At 41.6% G+C, this 21727-nt stretch overlaps 1 protein-coding gene across 2 annotated transcripts; it reads right to left on the bottom strand.

The window, feature by feature from the left end:
* Positions 1 to 1818: 1818 nt before the first annotated feature.
* Positions 1819 to 21062, bottom strand: aox6 (aldehyde oxidase 6). 2 transcript variants are annotated; one of them, XM_052057032.1, is made up of 35 exons: positions 20855 to 21061; positions 19191 to 19248; positions 18977 to 19073; positions 17126 to 17234; positions 15331 to 15457; positions 15174 to 15235; positions 15022 to 15084; positions 14817 to 14897; positions 14281 to 14425; positions 14112 to 14204; positions 13887 to 14038; positions 13513 to 13606; positions 13324 to 13433; positions 13051 to 13235; positions 12652 to 12814; positions 12510 to 12587; positions 9962 to 10131; positions 9766 to 9892; positions 9049 to 9171; positions 8643 to 8739; positions 8451 to 8575; positions 8244 to 8377; positions 8066 to 8153; positions 7906 to 7992; positions 7342 to 7533; positions 5738 to 5965; positions 5579 to 5674; positions 5384 to 5512; positions 4491 to 4565; positions 4355 to 4407; positions 3541 to 3655; positions 3403 to 3468; positions 3105 to 3293; positions 2829 to 3027; positions 1819 to 2328 (listed from the first exon to the last, which is right to left on the bottom strand). In XM_052057032.1, the coding sequence occupies exons 1-34, from the start codon at positions 20906 to 20908 to the stop codon at positions 2857 to 2859; spliced, it is 3936 nt and encodes a 1311-aa protein (XP_051912992.1). In that variant the 5' UTR covers positions 20909 to 21061; the 3' UTR covers positions 1819 to 2328; positions 2829 to 2856. The 2 variants fall into 2 exon arrangements, with proteins under 2 accessions (XP_051912992.1, XP_051912993.1); XM_052057033.1 differs by lacking the exons at positions 2829 to 3027; positions 3105 to 3293; positions 3403 to 3468; positions 3541 to 3655 and having other exon boundaries at positions 20855 to 21062.
* Between the last annotated feature and the right edge of the window lie 665 nt (positions 21063 to 21727).

The following is a 21727-nucleotide window of genomic DNA, read 5'->3' as shown; positions in this document are numbered from 1 at the left end:
ATCGCATCGTGTCGCCAGAAAATTCCATGTATCGTTTAAGTATCGCATCGCTGGCAGTGCATCGAGATGTGTATCGAATCGTCCTCAGTGCTGAGATTCACATCCCTAATTGGCACCTTCATTTACATCTGGTTCCCTTGCTTGTCTTTTCTCTTCAAATTGTACTGATGGGTGGACATTTCTGATGTGCCTGTGCAGGTTATTTGTGGAGCCTGATCTATGGGATATTTTAACCGTGCACAGTCTACACGCTGCCTTTGAACTATCAATTAAATTGAAATGAGTCCATATTTCACTGCGTTTCCTCTCCATTTTCTCACCTTTTCACTTTCCACCGTGTTGTTTTTTTTCACTAACGAGCTCTCTCGTCTCCTCGTCTGTCTTGTTCGCGTGCTGCTCAGTGTGCTGCTGTGTGTGTCTCTTCTCTAACCCCTCCCCCTTCTCTAAACTGCAGCGCGTGTGTGTGCGTGTGTGCGTGTGCGTGTGCGTGTGCGCGTGTGCGTGTGTGCGTGTGTGTGTGTGTGTGTGTGTGTGACCCTCCACTTCGGCTCCCAAGGAGGAGCCGGCTCCCACCGTTCACTTCAAAGAGCCGGCAACTCTCGGAGCCGGCTCGTTCGCGAACGACACATCACTACTCCACAGATATTAATGGCCATTCTAACTTGAACAAGTTCAGATAATTTCAGGTCATTGTATGTTATTTCATGTGTTTCAGTATCATTCCACGATTTTTCATTCAGTCTCTCGAAAATGCATTCGGTCGTTAATATTATTGTGCTCTTCGGGGTGCTTAGGGTGCCTCTGTTTCATACATAAAGTTATTAAGTTTGGGTTTGGTGGAAGAGATAGCCCCGAAGGATAAGGTGAAATGTCACATGTAAAATTGGGCTTATGCCTCGTATCATCATGACACCTATCATCATCCACCAGTTGGAGATTACAGCAAATGTACACAAAGGCTTAACGTAGGCTATGTAAAGGCTGTCTATTTGTCTCATTTCTTTGAGAGTCAAAAACAAGTCATAATACAAGAAACTGGTGGGATAAGCCATAAATCGTGTGCAGTGTTGCTGCACTATTGTTCCGTATATTGTTTTCCTTTCTTTTGTTAATGAAGTTGGTTTCTTCTTTTTATTTTTTTTACTTTTCCAACTATAACTGTTGCATGTTTGCACCGTGGTTGAGAGGAAATATATTTCATCTGTGCTGTATGTTGTACATAGAGCATATTTGATAATGAAGCTGACTTGACTAACTGATCTCTGTTTGTAAAACACATTTAACACAGTTCAGTAAAAAGGCAGAAACAACTGGCAAGATGAAAGTGGCTCTTTATAACACAATTGATTTCTTATAGAAGAAAAGAAAACCTACGGCAGTGGTATTTGAAGGTGAATTTTTTTTGTTTTTTTACAGCTGGCAACCAAGCCATCTAATGTTGCTTTGAGAGCTCTGAAACGACGTTTCCTTCTGTCTTCCACTAAGCAGGGAACAGATAAAACCTTTTTCTGTTGTCAACTTTTGTCACTTTGCGATTGGGAGAACCGTTGTTGCAAACCCTAACATGGCAATAGTTGAACCATACGGTATTTCAATTCAACTGGCTAAATATGCCAGTCAGTCAAAGGGAACAATGCGACAGAGCACCTTTCACGTCTTGCATTGTTGTATGTCGACGATGATGCACATTGCACATTTCCAAGATAGGTGGGGGAGAATTTTTGATTGATTACTAGACGCTGGTGGTTTTGGCATGAGCCTTGTCATCATCCACTTGTTGATGTAGTTAAGCTCTTTCAAAACAATATCTTATCACCATTTCTTAGAGGGAAAGATCATATTTATTTGTGTCATATTCAAGTATCAGGTACAACTTTTTGTAGTTGTACTTCTACTGTACAACTATTGAGACGAGCATAACAGTATGGAGCTTTCAAGAAATCATAGATAAGACAAGTAAGCAGAGTCCATGTTGTAATTGAAGGTTTGCAACTTGTCAACTGTCAACAGGTAAAAACACCACGAATTAGGAGAATGATCACTTACATTTTTAAACATGTATTTATTTTTTATGGATATTAAGGCTCTTGAGCTGGCCTTTTTGTTTATAGAACTTCGTAGTTACATGTGGATGTTGTAAAAATTAACTCCATGAAAAGGTTTTCTTTTTTCGTATTCAAGTGTTGCATCAGACTCACATTGTCTTGTATGTCCTTAAAATAGTAAAGATGTTGGTGAAAAAAAACTGTCAAGAGTCACGACAGATGACAGAGCCTTTTGGATGTTTATAGCCCAGGGTTGGAATCATCCTGTTTCCTTCTCTTGATTCTGAAAGGCACAAAAATTAAAGAAATACATAAATGCATAATTCGTAACAGTATAAAAAAATGACAATTGTTTTGAGACCATCATGTTTATTATTTTACTGGTTTAATCAATATAACTAAAACCCAAGGGCAGTTGAATAGCAACCACCTTTTTCTAAAATACTGGACTTGTAAATCTAATCATTTTTTTCACCTTTTTTAATGTTTGTTCTTTAAATGTGTGATTTTTCTCTTATCACTAGAAATGGCTACGAGAGGAATATTTGTGTTCTGCACCAGGCAAAGGAATTCTCGAGGCAACCCTGATCCACTCCCATCTTCCAAAATTTCACACTATATAACACCGATAACTGTCTTGTCACACCACACCACGACTTTAACTCTCATCCATTTCAGCAAGAACGAACACAAGAAATGTGAGATGTAAAACAGATTCAAATCTCATTCTGAAATAACAAGCACAAAAAGAAAAAACACAAATATTACAAAATAACTCATTACGTTGATGTATATTAAGAAGAAGACAGCTTCACACCTGGGCGAACGGGGATGCGCACGCAAGGCAAATCCTCTCGGCGGTAGCTGGGCTGTCCAATGAAAACGGACCCGAAAGGCCAACCTCTTTCCGTGCTGCTGCGACAGCATCTTTGATCGCAAAGAACACTGAGCTGCCCAAAAAGAGGGTGGGCTCGCCGATACCCTGGAGGGGTAAAAGATGAAAGTGCAGAGGGTTAACCTAGAGCAAAAACAAATACCCGCTTCAAGACAACCTCTGACCTTGGAGGAGTAGATGGCGTGGGGATTGTTGGAATCAGAGAGGAGATGGACGTTAAAGCTCAGCGGCAGATCACACACAGCAGGGATCTTGTACTGAGATGGCCCTCGGGTGTACAGAAGGCCGCAGGGGGAAAACCTTAATTCCTCCATGGTGAAAAAACCCAAACCCTGCATGAACGCGCCTTCAATCTGCACGAGGCGATTTGCGACAAAGGAAATATTGTAATAAATTGCATGACCATGTCAGAAAAACGACAAAAGGCTGTTCTGGATTGAGTCAGGTTTCGGATATCCTCACTTGGCCAATGTCCACGGACGGGTTCAAACTTTGGCCAACGTCGGCAACAATGTTTGTCCTCATGGTCTAAAAAGGCCAAAAAGACAAAATCAGTGTTTGCTACCGCAGCAACAGACTGATACTCGCTTCTGAACGGACCCTGTAGTCTCCAGTGAGGCAGTCCAGCTCCACCTCGCTACAGCAGACCCCATACGTGAAGTAAGGGAAGGGCTGACCCTCCATCTTGTCCCAGTCTATATAGCTGTCTGGACCCCTGAACACACAGGAAACACTATGTTCACGTGCTCAGTTGTTTGAGTTGTTCCTTGAACACCACTGGTGGGTCGTGCCCGCCCACCAAGTTCCTTGTTCTTCCTAAAATGCTGGAAATTCACCCGTTTCCGTTGACTGTAACGCAGTTCACAGTAGACAAATGCTAAAATGAAGGATTGTCTCCTTCTTGTATTGCTAACTTGGGAATCTGCACTAGGTCCCGAGCTGCAAGCAATTGATGCCCTTAGCAGCTCTTCTCCGAACGGGCAACATGACACCAACGAAAACCATCTAGGTTTAACTAAAATCACTTGATTCATCCAATTGTGCTGCATACTCGCACCTGATTGCTAGCTCCCCCACAACCGCAAATAGCATACTGTCACCAAAGTCAATGCTGTGAGTTCTGATAGTTGATCATAGACATTGGCACCCCTACGACCCCTCGCCAGCAGTACCTGGGCACTGAAATGTAGCTAGTACTACTGCAAACCAATTCTTTTTCACTTCACAGCGATGGCATATATTAAGCTGTATAGGAATTTCTTGGTAAGTGTTTGCTCACGTGGTCCCCCCCACTTGTGCCATAGATGGTACTTTTTGGCATCCTAATGACTTATTTCAGGAGGTTTCGCTGAAACTGTGTCGATATATTGTACTGTTGTGTGTTTTCAAGATGTCACATCTGTTGGACATTCACCTGGAAAATCCAGTAGCAGACAAGCTGATCTTCTCCATAACAGCTGCACTGACCTGCAAAGAAAGTCATGGTATACTTTGAAGCTGTTTGGTGTATGGATCAGCCTTTCTCAATCGAATTTCTCATTTCATCCTACCCAACTCTCCCAAGTTCCTTTCGGGTTCTTCTGTCGGATTGGCTCCAGTCGCTGGTAAAGAGTCTGGCAGGCATTCTAAACAAAGAAATCATATACATTTTAAACACTGTGTTCACACCTGTATCGTTAAAAGTTACAAATAAATGCATTCTTTTCGCAAATGTTGCATCACGGAATACAATGAGAGGAGCCATTTAGGGTAAAAAAAGTATTTAACTCATAGGCAAGCCATAGAGTACTGAGGCAGGATGGCTTTCACATCACACGGGAGGCACTCTCCAGTGCACTTGGAAACCGAACCGAGACCAATTCCGGGAGGTGTAGGAAAGTTTGATTTCATCCACACCAGAGTTCTTTTCTGTGTTCACACTTGACCAACTGAACATTCATCCTCCCCCTCATTACATGTTATGTCTTGTGACTTGTTGTAACTGTCATGTGCTTATTCATGTGCTAGGGTCTTTTTTTTATCCTGGACTTAAATTATCCTCAGAAGAGGATAGTTCGAGTGTGTTTTTTTCCCCCCTCTCCCTACCTTGTGGTTTCCTTTCTGAACTCTGACTGTGAATGTCCCCATTGCGGGACAAATAAAGGATATCTTAAATTCAATTGTTCACTCTAACAGAGTACGCGCGCAGTTGGTGGCTAGTGATCGATTAAGATTGGAAGGCAAACCCAACATGATGGAGTTGTTGTTTTGATGCTGTTGTCAGTGTTCGTATAAGAGGCCAACAAACCTTACTGCGTCACAGAAAAGAAAGCAAGCCCTAATTGTGGGGAATCCCACGAACAACACAATCCTGTTTTGCACGCGCAAACCTGCAGTCAATATGGCCATTATGTTGTTAGTGCTTCAAAATAAGCGGTAAAAGTAACGGGAAAAGGTCACAGACCTTGACGGCCATGCCATTGGCATCGGTGCCAAAGGAAGCAGCAGAGATAAATGTGTTGGGAACGGCGTTGGTGCTGGTTTCACCGATGTAGACTTTTGACATCGGGATGTGAAGCTCCCGGCTCGCCACCTGCTCGCAAACAAGTGTTGAGTGATTATTCAGGAATTTGTGCAGCTGAGACATCCACTTCCCTACCTGCTGCATTTTGGTATGGACTCCTTGACCCATCTCTGTCCCGCCATGATTTACCAAAACAGATCCGTCCTGATAGATGTTCACTAGAGCCGCAGACTAAATACACAGAACGTATTCCACATTGTTTTAGAAGATGGCGCTCAAACAGAAACAGCTTACTTGATTCATGACGCCCTCTGAGAAGGCTATGCCATATTTGATCGGGATGATGGAGAGCCCTCTCTTTTTCCAGCGGTTCTGCTCGTTGAATGTGTCGACAGCAATGCGGCGAGTGCAGAAGTCCGACTTGGCCTTACATTCGTCCCAGCAACGCAGCAAGTTCTCCGGGCTGAATTCCACCTTGTAGTGGGTGAGTGACGGCCCCTTGTACATGTTGAGCTCCCGGACCTGATCAATCATCCATTAGTTACACGTTTAAGTCCAATACAATGGTGCCTTGACTAACGGCTTCAATTTATTTCATGACTACACTTGTAATTCAAATCAATCGTTCTTCAAGTCAACCTTTTCCATTAAAATGAATCAAAAAAGCCATAATCCCTTCCTTTCCCTGCAAAATATGTTGTTTTTTTTAAATAAAAAAAAAACAGCAGTATAATTCTACAGCATTGTACTGTATAAAAGCATGCTACAATAACATAGTTAAATAGATTATTCAGAATGAAACCAGGTTTGCATTCTGATTTCATGTTTTCAATGGACATTGTGCCGCTCCATCTGGTGCGGGCTTTGGCCATGAGGAGACAGTGTAACATACATCAGGGTTATTGGGGTTAATGAAAAGGAACATCCATCCATTTTCTGAGAAACAAAATAGACAAACGTAAATTGAACAAAAAAAACGACGTCAAAGAAATAAAATAAAAATGGCAGTGCTTTAAAAGAGTGATAACTAACTGAAACTACATCTTAGGTTTACAAAACTATATGTACAAAAAGTGTTCTTTTCGTCGTTGTCAATTAATGTCATACATGAGATTTTGGAGTTAATTTCAAGTATATTTATTTCGGTATTACTATAAGTCCATACTGAAAGACGCAAAGTCAAACAGGAATGACAGGAATTGGAGTTTACATTACTGCATAATAATTACTTCTTTTTTTTTTTAATCTTGCACAGGACAAAAATTCTATATATTGAAAAAAAAACTACAACTAAGAACTAAACTGACGGAAAGCATTTTTGAAAAAAATAAAAATGAATACAAAGGAACAAATGCATTCTGAAAACTAATTACCCGGTAAAATGAATAATGTTTTAAAAAGCCAGAACAAATAAAAAAATAATGATAATAAAAACTCCCAAGGGTTTGTAACCCTGACGAACAACGCTGCAGAGCTGTAGGATCAGCTTGTGATTATTGTTTGCACTGTCTGAATATTGTTGAAAATTTTTTAACGAATACAATATCAATTCAAGTTCAGTTAGCCCACCTATGATGTTTCATATTACGTGCTAGCATTACGCTAGCCAACAGCTTACAAGACTTGATCTGAGTATTACTGTTTGGTGCTTTCTACTGTCTTTGTTATTAATTTGTTGTTTTGTTGTATATATGATATTTGCTCCATGTACAGCACTTTGTATACAGCGATGGTTGTTTTAAAGTGCTCAATAAATACAATTGAGTTGAGTTGAGTACAACACAAACCCCAAAAAATCCAACGAGCGAAAGCCAATAACTTGAAACATTTATTCAATCGGGGCACTTACACGTCAAGGTCGTACAGTAATGCGTCAAGAGGATTTGATTTTAACTGACCTGATCCACAGGACGCTGTAGCATTAGCCCCACATCGCTGATCAAGTTCTCTATAACGCAGGCAACCTGAGGCACCCCAAAGCCTCGGAAGGAGGTGTTGGATGGCAGGTTGGTTCTGCAGGCGGCAGCTCGGCCACGCAGGTTTGGAATATTGTAGGCATTGTCCAGATGAAGCAGGATCTTCTCCGCTACCTGCAAGATCAGCAACATCCGACCGAGTCTTGCAATGAAAACCACGTTGACACCAAGCCGTGCGGATCGGTTCATACGATTCGGAACGGTGACCCGACTTGCGCCGTCATCATCAATCATCACCAATCATTCGGAGTGTTCACAAGCAACATTGTATCTTGTCTTCTTCACGTGTCTCTGCCTATTACTTTATACAAGAATTCAAGCTTTATTCAAAGGCACCTTTTTGGTAAAACATATTTGTCGGAGCATTGATATGAATCAATTTTGGTCTGCCTTTTTTTTCTTGAAAGCGAAGCTTATCAACATCTGCAAATAGAAAGCCAAGCAAACCCAGCTGAAGTTAACAGCTTGGTGGAAATTGGTACGTACAAAGATGGATACATCCACTGCGTTGCCAGCATTGGTCCAAATTTGGATATCTGCCGCAAGGATCCTTCCATCTTTCTGGAAGCCAACCTGAAACAAACACACTTGCTTGCAAGCGGCTGAAGTTCAAAAGGCAGAGCTTTTGGACAAATATGTGCACCACCTTATATTTTCCCAGCACAGGATGTCGTCCACCAGTGATCAGCATGTCCTCACCTCGCTCCAGAACGCAGCGGACTGCGCAATTAGTCCTGAAGGGGGGGAGAAATCAAACCTCTTTGGTGAAGTAAGAGACTCGAAGAGGATATCATTTTGTGAGTTTCTGATGTATGAAGACCCACTTCCACGCAGCCACAGACGTGATACAAGCCAGAATCACGGTTTTAACAAATTTCCCTCCAAATCCTCCACCCAGTCTCTTGACATGACAGCTAACTCGGTTGGCTGGTATGGCCAAGGTCTCAGAGACGGCGATCTGAAGGGAGGAGATATGAGAGCTCGTCTGATGTCATGCGGGTGGAAATGTACGGCAGACAGATACAACGTACTTGAACTGATGTCGGCGACTGAGAAGACGCATAAATTTTAAACTCCGCCTGCTCTCTCACTGGAACAACCAGTATGCTCTGAGTCTCCATATAGAAATGCTCCTGGCCACCAATGCGAATCACCCCTGAACAGAATATTAAAATGTTGACATTTTGAAGTCATTTACTGCACTGTGTTTGAACGCTGTTTACCTTCATGAACCAGATCAACACTTTTGAAGGCCTCTTCCACGTTTCCTCTTTCGAGCTTCCTCCTTGGCTCAAAGTAGGATGACCTCTTGATGGCGTCCTGTTTCAGACAGGGGCGGAACACTTGTCTCAAACGCTCCATCAAATAGAAGCCGTCATGCTTTCGTATGTCGTTTCCGTCAACCAGACGTCACCAACTCCGGTCCGAAAGGGCCCCTATCCACAACGCGGTAGATGTCTCCTTCCTCCAACAAATCTCATTCAAATGATCCAAATTGTGATGCGGCTTCTGCAGAGCTTGCTGATGAGATGATGATTTAATCAGGTGCGTTGAAGGGGAAAGACATCTAAAACATTGTGGATAGTGGCCCTCGAGGACCATCGTTGGTGACCCCTGCTGTCAACTCACCTCGATAGTAAATATGGGCTCTGGCAAGTCTTGATAGCTGATGTTCACCGCTGACGCGGCTCTTCTGGCATGTGCTCTAGTATCCGCCAAAACAGCACACACTATCTGACCGATGCACGACACCTGGACACAAATACAGAAGCAGTTTGCGAACATGCATGCAGACGGAGGGTGAGGGTGGACGCATTTTTCAGAAGTAAAGCAGTTTTTGTGAACAAATGACCATTTCTATCCACATTCTTGCTGCTGGAGGCTGTAGATTTCCCCAGTGTGGGACAAATAAAGGATATCTTAATTTTCTTGCATTCAACTACTCCTTGCTACAGAGGCCAAAGAACATACTTCTTGCATACAATGTGAAATGGAAGCGAGAAAGATTTTAACCATTTTATTATTATATTAGGAGATCTCCTACAAATGCATGTGCTCTGATTTACTTTGTCCATCATGACAGCAAATTATCTACGTGTTTTAAGCAAAACGACACTCAAAGAGTAGCTGACCTGATCTGATCAATGTTTCAACCTATGTTCTGACATGTTTTTAATCAAATGCTAACCCAGCCATTCCCAAACTGGAAAAGATATTCAGAAAGTGGTGGGAACATGTCCACACTGTCCACTTCACCTGTTTTGTTCTTGTTTTGGTTGTAAAGTGTCCTTGAGTGTTTTGAAAGGCGCTTATAAATGAAATGTATATTATTATTATTATCTTTACCTGTGTCTGGGCGAGCATTTCTTCATCATAACCTGAAAACATGCGAGTTTTCTTCCCAGGAATATCGTTTGCTGTGATGACATCGACCACGCCTGGAAGTAGCAGCGCATCAGTCACGTCCACATTACTTAAAAAAAAAAAAAAACTTAGTAAAACAGGTGAAACATAGGATATTGACCAGAATTGTTTTCCTCACATGATCTTGGCATGCGCCCGTGAGCTGGTGACCAGCGACAGGAAAAGCTCGCCATCAGTCTTTGGGAGATCATCGCAGTAAATTGCCTCGCCTGTGGCCTGGCTTATGGCGGAGCTATGAATGATGGCACGGCCCACGGGATCCTGGTCACTTTGGCCCTTCGACACATGCTGAACAATTGGGAGCCATTGTTTGATACGACCATTAGAAATGATCTCTACCTGGAACTAGAACTGGCTGGTATTCCAGAATTGGACGACATTTTCTGTCCCCTTCATGACATTAAAATAATCCAAGCACAAAATACTGAAGTATGGTACACTTATTGTGTACATACAATACATGCTGATTTATATAGCGCTTCACAACAGCGGCAGCTGTAACAAAGCGCTTAACAAAACAGTTAACAAAGTAAAATAATAAACACAACACATAACATAAAACACGGACAGTAGTTGTGCAAAGACTTAATGTAGTAGTCGATGTTGTAGAATTAAAACAATAATGCTTAAGCATAGCCTAATTTGCCCCACACACTCCCCATACTCCCGTCTTGATGACCAATTTATATATATAGATGACAAAAGGGCTGTTCACACGGCACACATTTGCTCCGGCGCTGCACCGATGTATTTTGTTGCAATATATTTTGCACCGCAGCAAATTGTGTGGAGCGTTTACACGTACAACGCCGCTGAGCGTGACAGCATCGGCACAGCGTCGGCGCAGCCACACTTGCGTTCACACGGCAGTTTCTGCAGCGGAGGAAAACGACAGAAAACAAACGAGCTGTCGTGTTGGTTCTTTTTAAAATGCACCGTATATACACAACTCAAGCGACTACTGGACCGGCACGTCCTTCTCTTTCTCGGTCTCCGTGCCTTCTGCTCGAGAGTGACCGCCCAAGAAAACGCAAATGAACGATGACTTCAATGTCACTCAGAAAAGCAAACACTAATGCGCCAAACAGAAAATCAAGAGAAGAAATCACAAAATAAATTCTATGGGGGCGGGGGGTTGTGAACAAACAACAAAGGAACAAACAACTCCGAGACAGTTCAGTCTCCTACTAAAGGAAAGATGTTACCAGCCAAGTCTTGTGTCGTTATTAAACAAACACATAACGGAGGTCCGACAGAGCCCGAAAGCAACGCATTCTCGCCATACGTACTGTTCACAAGCATTTGCTCTGGAGCAAATTTAACCCAGTTGCGTTCACACGTGCAAATTTACATCGGTGCTGCTACACATGCAAGCATTTGCTCCGGAGCAAATTTTTAAACCACCTCCCTGAGGTGGATCAAATTTGGTCCGGTGTAAGCCTTTTTCCGGGGCTAAGCCGGAGCTAATTTGCACGTCTGAACGGTCTACTGGGGCAGCCCCGGCGTAGCACCGGACCAAATCTTGCCGTGTGAACAGCCCTATACTAGGCCAACTTTTTTGGGAGTAGGATTTGGTCTTCCTCGTAATTATTAAAACATTTTTAAAATTACAGACACATTATAAATTACAGTAATTATGGTCTGATGTTTTGTCTCTCAACATAAAAACAATCTTGCGACTAAAAACATTTAAGCCATCTGGTAAGAGAAAAAAAACTGAGCTAGCTGAAATGATGCAATCGAGATAATTGATGTGACCCTGCACAGACCTAATGTAAATCTTTTCTGCTATGAGTGTGTCACTCAATCCAACAATGCAACCCCGTTCCCCATATTATTAGAAATGGACAATGACATTTGACTTTTTTCGTTATATAGCCGAGTTTGCATTGACCATCTGTAGCAGCTAACACATCTAGCATATACGCTTCTGCAAAAACTCTAACATTAACAATGATTTGCAAATTTGATACGATACGTAGAGCAAAACTAAAATTTCATTTAAATAATATTTTACATTATTTAGTTGCAAAAGACCGATTCAGGGTGTCCCCCGCCTACTGCCCGAAGACAGCTGGGATAGGCTCCAGCACCCCCCGCGACCCTAGTGAGGATCAAGCGGCTCAGAAGATGAATGAATGAATGAATGAATAGTTGCAAAAGATTTATTCAGCATTTTTAAAAGATATGAGTACACGCTAAAGGCTTGCATTAAACAAAGAAAAACATCACACGTCAAAAAGTATACTGACAGACAAATCAAATTAAATGATGGATTACCTGCTATTCTTTAAAACAAAACCAAAATTTTATCAAATAAATGGTCTGTTCAATATCCGTCTCCCAGATCTGAACGCAGCCTTCAAAACACATCCCACAGCATTCTGCTGAATAAACTCATGTCTGATGGCATCTTACACTACTTCAAATCCTGCCTTCCTGGTTGCATCAGTTCATTCAACATAATCTGTTACCGGTCATCATCTGTGTACCTCAAGGCTCCATCCTGAGATGGAGCCTCCATCCTATTCTTTGCATATTTTCAGTTTACCGTAATCGTCTTCTGCAAATATAATACTTACTTTTATTGCTACATGGTTGAAACCTAGCTCAGCCTCTCCAGTCACAGTGGGACAATGTTTTTGGGTCATACTCCCAAGACATACCTGGAAATGCTGCTGGCTCAGCTGGATTTCTCTGGGTAGTGGTTCCATATTCTCCACAACAATGTTTTCAATCACATTCTGCAAAAAACATGTATTTGAGACCTCCACAACAAACAAGATCGCCTTTGAGGCAAGTGGTTACCATCTTTTTGAGGCTCTGCAGCACCTCAAGGTTGAATTTGAAGAGGAAGCCGAGAGTCAGAGAGCGACAGAATTCCGCTTTTCCTCTTAGAATTGAAGGTGGGAAGTCAAACTCCTTCACGAGCGCCTCATAAGCCCAGCTCAGGGTTTCAGCATTCCAAGGTCTGAATAAGATTCATACTTAATTTAACACCATTAAATAACTAGACTTTTAAAAGTTAAACTTCCTCAAGAACGAAGAATTGATCTCTTTGCCTTGGACCTAACATTTGTGGACTGATCAAATTCTTTAAAAAAATAATAAAATCAGAAAAACAGATAAAAAACAACAACAATGATGCAGAGTAAATCATGTATCGTCATTGTTTAATCTTGTGGTCCAACATCAAATCCGTCTTACCGCGCAACAATTGTAGCGCAAGTTTGGACAGCTTTGGCTGTTTTTGGTCCTATACCACCAAAGTATATACTGACGTCCTCCACTACTCTGAATCCTTCGGAGAACAACACACGCATGCCGGTTGTTACTGTGGCAAAAGCACACTCCTTCCTTGGAGCCTGGCGAAATGCACGAACAAGTTCTCCCTGTAGCAGAAACATGGAATGGGACCAAATGTTCATGTTGCCGTTAATGTGTCTGCTTTTTAGGTATTCTCAAAAGAAACAATTTTACCTTTCTGGTAAAAGGGATCAGCACAGAGACCACAATTTCCTCTGGCCTCAGGATCGTTTTCCCAAAGCTCAGAAAGAATTCCTGATTGAGGGGAACCTCTCGCCATCCTCCTGGTGATTGACAATAGCAATCATGTGAGCCAGCCCAGATCATCTAAAGTGTCCAAAGTTCCTGTTGCCAAAATCTCACCAGAGGAGATGGTGCTGACGCTGCAATTCCCAGCAGCCAGAATTGGGTTCAGGTCTGAGTTTGGATACGCACTCATGATGTGTCCTCCAAGGGTCTAAAAAAGCAAAATGTTTGTCAGACGATTCTTCTTCTTGTTCAGGACCTCCTGCATATTCAGGGAGGTGGGGGTGTACAGTGATGCCTCGCTATATCACACTTCATTTATCATGGCTTCAGCACATCACGTTTTGTTTTTTTTCGAGAGTGCTGTATTTAATGGGCATAGCTTGCCAGGAGCAAGCGAGAAGCAAACCGTCTTTCGCGGCTTTTCACTTATCGCGGCAGGGTCCCGGTCCCCATTAACCACGATAAGCGAGGAATCACTGCATACTTACGGCAACATTACAGATCTGCTGGCTCCCCAGATTCCGCAGTTGTTGGATCAGCGCTCTGAAAAGCTCTGTCTTCTCCTCTGGAAACTGGCGACAGAGTTTCTTCAAAATAGCCCAGATCTCGGAGAGTGGGAATCCTGTTCCCACCCAAACACCTACAGGGAACCAAGAACTAGTGATGTGAACAATCGTTGGCTGTCAAAGCAAAGTCAAATGGACATTACCCACCGTGTGTGGTCTCAGTCACCTCAAACAGCTCCAAGACTCGGATGGGTGATATAATCAATGGATGCACAACGCCCTTGAATTTAAAATCCGGACCTTTAAAACGGACTACAAAGGTCAGTATATTGCACACAGGACTCTTCTCCTCAGACGACATAATATTCATTTTTACCTAATTTAGTGTTTCCCATGATCAGTGGAGCTTCTGGGTTGCTGGTCTTCAGCTGGACCAGCTCTTCAAGCAGGACAGGGGACACACATGTGACCCTCTCCCCATGAAAGGTGAGTGTCTGCGGGCTAGAGGTCTCCGCCATCAGCTGCAGGCAAGAATATATAACAGGCCAAATGAGGCCAATTCAAGGCCGATCTATTCTAATTGGGGTTAGCGTGAGCTGATTTAGCGAAGTAGGTAGCCAGTGGCATAGTATGTATAGATGAACACCCATTTCCACTCACGTTCACATCTCTGAACAATTTTAAGTATTAAATTAGTCGAAGAAGTATGATTTTTGGAATGTAATGGAGGAAGCCAGCGTACCTGGAGGAAACCTACAGTACGCAACCAAGGGAAGAGCATGAAAACTCCACATAACAGAGATTCCAACATGGGCCCGTTTAACTGTGAGGCAGACTTGCTAACCACTCACCCACTGTACTGCTCCACTCAGTACATGCTGAATGGAACCCTTTGTGTGTGAAGATACTTACAATCAGTTCGGGGGGAAAGATCAGTTCTTGTGTATGATCTAGGGGCAGGAACTGTGACTTGTCAAACAACAAGGGAGTTTCCTGTAAAACATCACATGGCCAAGTAAAGAATTTGTCATGCTTGCTTAACGGGAGGTTATGAAAAGTTTTTCACGTGAAATCCCAAGAAAAGAAATGGCAGCAAAATACCACCAGTTCAACTGACTCCAGGGTGTTCTTCTTTGCTGCCACTGTTAGTGCCTCCGTTGAGTTGACAGCAATTGGCTTCCTGCTTGGGTTAAACACCTTTTCAATTTGAATGCTTAGCTACCAAAAACAAATTTCTACTATGAATTCAATGGACTGCAGCAGACGCACCTGACAAAATGTCCTGCAGCCATCAATGATTGGACGATAGCCAGTGCAGCGGCAAAGATTTCCTGAAGCATGAGGGCGAAGGTCAAATAACATATCTGATCAGTGCCCTCTGCTCATTTAGGTGGGTGAAATAAAAATCATATCAGTCTGGAAGTACCGGCGAGTGCCTGAGTGATGTCCTCTAGGCTGGGCTGAGGGTTATTCCGAAGGAGGGTGTACATGGACATCACCATACCCGGAGTGCAAAAGCCGCACTGCGAGCCGTGCGCCTTCGCTATTCGCTCCTAGAAAACCAATCAGGCAATGCTGATGACAAACAAAGGCTGTGTTCGAATATGTTGTTTCAGGTTGTATGCAGCTTACAGTGAACCCAGGCATTTGCGAATCTTAAGACTGCTGTGATATTGATTGGAAATAACAAGCTCATTTTAAATAGCACAGCCACGTTTGCAGATGCATATATGCTTTCAGCTTATATTGTATATTTCATTCTGTACTGTGTACAGTTCCTTTTTGTTCATGCAAATACTTTTGGTTGCCTCTACTTTCTTCCTTTCTGCTGGAAATTGTGAATTATAAAACAATAAAGGTTTTCTTATCTTATCTTTTTGTTACTCATGGATTACAAATATTTGTAGCAGGGCCAAAAGCAGATGGAGGTTCATTGTATCCTTATAATCAGGAATGGCACTATCCGACCAATTAACACGGCCATTAATAAATTTGGGGCGGCCCGGTGGTCGACTGGTTATGTCGGGTACTCCGGTTTCCTCCCACATTCCAAAAACATGCGTGGCAGGTTCATGGAACACTAAATGGTCCCAAGGTGTGATTGTTCGTCTCTGTGTGCCCTGTGATTGGCTGGCAACCGGTTCAGGATGTACTGCGCCTTTCGCCCGAAGACAACTTGAAAATGGATGAGTGGAATGACAAATTTGTACAAGCACGATGCAGTTGCCACAATCCAATTCCATCTCCCATAATGCTTGCGGTACCAGCAAGTCACTCGGAAGCTGATTTAAAATTCACCCTTATCACAACTTACACTTAATCAAACAAACGCAACAATCAAAGCACATGGCACACCCACAAACCAATCAATACAATAGCAAAATAGCAAAGCTTTAACCCGCACATTATTTTAGCACGTTTGTGATATTGCAAACAATCGTTAAGGATGCTAATTTAGGACCGCTAGCAAAGTAGCGTTTGCAGTAAATCGCAACATTATAGAGTACCAACATTGTAAACTTAACAGAGTTAAAGCAGGAAACATAAAAACCACAATATTAAAAAAATAAAATAAATAGAAACACGCGTTACCTGTTGGCTGCACACCGGGTCAAGATGTTGCGACCTTGGTTCTGCGTATAGGCGGCTTTTTTCTTTCAAGCTAATCTTGGTGACGTGACATGCAGAACATTTATAGGGAACGCTCGCTAAGATGTACTATACATTCATTATTCCTGTTTATGAAAGTGCAACCCCCATCTCTCTGTTGTTTGTTTGGCAACCGACTCCCACCATTGCTGGTAATAAGGACAGCAAGTTCAGACATGGAGCAACATCCGCCCCACGGACTTGAATTTAAAATTTGAATTTGACTTTTATATGGTCTCCCATGGGAGAAACTTGTCTCGGAGGACAGGCTCCCCATGCCGCTACAAACATTGGACAATACATTTCAGGCATAGGCACACCCAACACTGCCCTCATGTCCTCCCGCTTGTCTGTCTTCCTCCCTCTAATTGTTTATTAATTAAGATGATAGCCTGATAGGGAACCCCGTTTTTTCGTGTAAAACGTACAATGTAGTTTATCATCTTTTATTTATTTATTTTTTTGGTATTACACAAAATTAAGAAATCACAGTGAGTCAGCTTCAAAACCACAACCAGCAGGTGCCATCTTGAGTGTACAGTAAGTTATCATATGAAGGATGCAGGCCTGACCTGGACCGGGTGGATCCTGGTTTTAGTGCTCCCAATGCCTTCCACTGTGGTGATGGCGGCTCCGTGAAGCTGGCAGAGTGGAAGCAGGCAGGCGTTGACAGAGTAATGACTGACGTGACGGTAAAGGTGTCCAACTTTCTTTGGGTCATACTGCTGCTTTAAATGATGAAACACGTTAAAACCAGTAAATGAAGCACCAAGACGTGCAAAGGTCGCTAGATTCCCGGGGCAAAAGGCCAAAGGTTTATGCCCACATTTCTTGACCAATTCAATGCATTCCAACTTCGAGTCTCACACGCACAACATGAAAAATTTCATTGTAAAATAACAGTAAATTACTGGCAGCAGTAATGCTGGGAATTAACTGTTATTTTATAATGCAACTACTGCAATTCATTTTGACAGTGTAGTATTGTATTTTGAATTACAGCATACAGTATTAGCAAAAGATAACAGTGGATGGTATGGCAATTTTCATATAAAGCAACTGTTATTTATTTTAAGAGTGAACTCCTGTATTTTAGGATAAGTGTTTTATTGTGTTTACACACGACATGCCAGTTTAGATATTAAATCTGCTCTTTGATAATAATAATAATAATAATAAGACAGCAGATTTATATGCTGCTTATCAGTCACACACTCAAAGTGTCCAAAATGGATTCACTGCGCATGAACACTCTGGGGACAGTAAACTACATATGCAGCCAAAATGACACATGACACGGAGAAGAGCGGAATTTGAACAGCGCAGCCTTTGGTTACTGGACAAGCCGCTCTGGCTCCTGAGCCACGGCTGCGCCGTATTTGACGTTTCTTGTATTTGACTGAAATTGTGTATCTTCTTGTGTTAAAATCTATCACAAACATGTCTAGCATCATGCATGCACCAAGTATTCGCCTGTCTGTGCCACCTGAAAAAAATGAGCAGGTTCAAGTGTACCGCTACCTTGGACGACCCATTATCAAGCATTGATGGGGAAACGGTGCAATGTTGTAAAATTTGATAAACATCCCATTCAGGCTGTCTTGTATTCTCCCAAACAGCGTGCCCGCAATCCTCGTGGTTAATTTTAACGCTTGGCGATGAATGTTGCTTTTCTCTAGCAGTGGAGATCGGAATGTGGTCCCTATCTCTACTGCTTAACAGACAATACTGTTTTATACTGTTAAATTAAACGTTGTTATTCTTAACCAAGCATTAACGTAAGCGTGAATATTTAACAATATTTTACAGAAAAGAAAATCAGAAATCTACAGCAATCCAGTTTTATGCTGTAAGTTTTAATTTACATGCTATGACTGAATATTTAACAGCATTTTACAATTATTATAAATATAAACAGTAAATGTACTGTGGCATTTTTTCAGAAGTTTGTTTCAGTATACACTGAAACAAATTAATGACGGTAATTTAACAGCTTTTTAGTTCAGTTTCACCTTTTCGGAATTCACATGCAATTTGTTCAGAAATTGCATTCACTCATTGACTGGATGCTGTAATTGTACATTCTCTTTTTTTCCTCTTTAGGGCAAACACATTTTTCTGATTCTGTTGCAAAACTAATTTAACTGAGGTGTCATGTTCTGTACACAGTTATGAAATCGGTACTTTCCATGAAAGGTGAGCGAGTGAGCAAATATGCAGTGCATTTCACCGTTGCCCACTGTTGTATAATGATTACCTTGATCCACATTGAGGTATTGCTTCACCAAGTCTACGCTGCAGCTAACAATTATTGACTATCAGGTATATTCAGTGTCCTGTACTCCCGTCAGAATCTAATGAAGCAAATGCTCTCTATCTTGATTGACAGCAAAAATAGTGGAAGAGTGCATTTTGAAGGATACCAAATGCTTTTGTTTGCAGGTCGATAGCGTGAGACCATCACAGTGCAGGCCCCGCAGCCTCCTCCACCGCAACCGTATTTGGTCCCAGTTAACCTCACTTCACATCATGGTCAAGTTGCAATAATCATTAAGATTTGGATAACACTCTCATGATCTCTTATGATGAATGAATGCATACAGTCATCATGTTTGTGCATGCGGAATAGAAGGATACTCTTTTCTCTGAGGAAGGACAGTAGCGTTGTTTCAGGATCAACATGTTTCTCGGTCACCTGTTGATAGCACAAGTCAAGTGATTTTCAGGCTATTTCTAACTATTTCATTTCGTGGTAAGGGAGAAAATGCATTGCAAATGCAAGTGGACATGTTCATCATCTTAACGTACAGTACATTGTTTACGGGACGACTTGGATGTTGATCAGTAAAGTATGCCAACACACTGTGTGCGCTGATTTTGTTGTTGTTGAATTTTCTGATTTTTATTTTGTCAAGTGGTTGCACAAAATAAAACCACGAGGACCCAGATAATGTATTTGGTGCAACCATTTGAAAAAAGTATAATTGAGTAAATTCAACACACCATTTTTTCCAGTGTGCAGCTGCGGAAAAAAATAAGAGACCAAAAGAAAAAAAACAGCATTTATATGCTCAAAATGAGAATGTTCATCTTCGAATTTTGGGAGTCATATTGTCCCTAGTTTATAGCAGCGGTTGTCAACCTTTTTACAACAAGTAAGATATCAAAAAATACTTGTCTCTCAGTGTACCACCGTAAATAATTGTTTGAAAACAAAAATAGCTCTTAAAAATTACATTAAAATGTAATTCAACTGATCTGTACTTCATAAATGTACTGTCCTGGATTCAAAAAGATTTCAACAATTTCATTCAGTTGTTCTTTCTCATACCACCTGGAGGAACTGGGGTACATACCACACTTTCTAGTTTATGAAATAATAAAAATATATTTTTTTCCTTTTACGAAGATATGTCCCTAGAAATAGTACCCAGCTACATGCTAGCTACACCTGCACAATCAAAGCAAATATAAAACTAAATCCACCACTTTTATTAACATGTTCACGACTTTGATGTTGTCGAATTTCAACCTACTGTATATTTTTAATCTGTAGAATTACTGTATATTACTGTACAGTATTATACAGTATTTTATAATACTGTTTCTATTATAAAATACTGTATATTATATATACTGTATATATATATATATACAGTATATATATATATACTGTATATTATAAAATATACAGCATTTTAAAATACTGTATATTTGAAAATGTAACTTCACCAGCCACTCCTTAGCTAATCTGCACGATTGATGAGTTTATAAAGCTTACAACAAAATGATGATTGACATTGTCACATAGGCAACATTATTTGTTATTGTCCTGTGAGATATATTTCTAATATTGTGCAAGGCATCTGCACATATCCATCCATTTTCTAAATTTGCTCATCCTCGCAAGTGTTTCGGGCGTGCTGGAGCCTTTCCCAACTGTCTTCGGGCAGTAGGCGGACGACATAGACAATTTGTCGACGACAAACAATCATCGCACTCACACCTTGGGACAATGAATGTTCCATTAGCCTGCCATGCATGTTTTTGGAACGTGGAAGAAACCCGGGGTACCCCAAAGAAAACAACGCAGACACGGGGAGAATATGCAAACTCCACACAGGAATCGAACCCAGCACCTCTGCACCGCGAGACCGACGTGCTAACCATTCGTTACCGTGCCGCCTGCTCTTGAATTGGGTCTCTTTAGGTTGTACGAGTCTATTTCATGAAGTGTGTGAATCTAAAACAAGTTGAAGCAGAACATTGCCATCCACGCAGCTACAAAAATGGACACTTACCTTTTTTCCGTTGACAAAGAAGCACAAAGTGTCTCCTGCTGCGCCGGCAGACATTTTCAATTAAGAATGGTCTATGAGTCGATTCTCACTTCTCCTTGTTGATGAGAGTTAAGAGCTAAATGGTGTCGTGTGTGGCTCGATGCGCAGACTTTTCTTTTGAAAGCGGGGGCGTTGCCGGTGTTGCCATCATTTCAAACTCTGGACAGTCTTTGAGCTCACTGTTTTTTATCATTGGTTAAAATTACGTCACATGGTTTATGGACGTGTTGTCTATAAGAATATCAAATTCTGGTATTGCCTTGTGTTGAACTCGCTTAGCTTTTGGCATTTTTAAATTGATTTTTGGCAGGTTTTTTTTTTTTGGGTACGGGGGGGGGTATTTGTTGTGTGGCTGCGGGCTGTCCCACTCATACCAGCCAAGGCGTGTGGATGTCTCGTTCATCGGGAAAAAAAAATGCGGGAGGTAAACACTACATTCATCAAGTCATGAACCAAATCGAGCATCACGACTTCAAACAGATGATTTTAAATGATTTGTTTTAAATGCCGAAACACATCCGCCCTCATTTGACAGTCTTCGTTTGTATGAAATATAAAAGAAGCAAAGATTTTGATGTAATAATCGTTGCCTATTTTTGATGATTAACTACCCAGCCATGTAAATTATCTCAAATTAATGTAAATACTGTATATAGAATATTGTTCCGGGGGAAATCCCTCACAAAACACTACAACCATACTTTGAAGCACTCTTTAAAAATAATACGTTTTTGTCTATGCGTTAAATGAAAATGTACACAGTACAGTATATCAAACGTTTATTCACTCTTAAAGCACTAGCAGATGCAGTTCATGCTTCACTTTCCATCCATT

This window comes from Hippocampus zosterae, chromosome 2 (genome assembly GCF_025434085.1).
Source record: "Hippocampus zosterae strain Florida chromosome 2, ASM2543408v3, whole genome shotgun sequence".
NCBI classification, from domain to species: Eukaryota; Metazoa; Chordata; class Actinopteri; order Syngnathiformes; family Syngnathidae; genus Hippocampus; species Hippocampus zosterae.
This window is presented reverse-complemented; position numbering and strand designations above follow the sequence as displayed.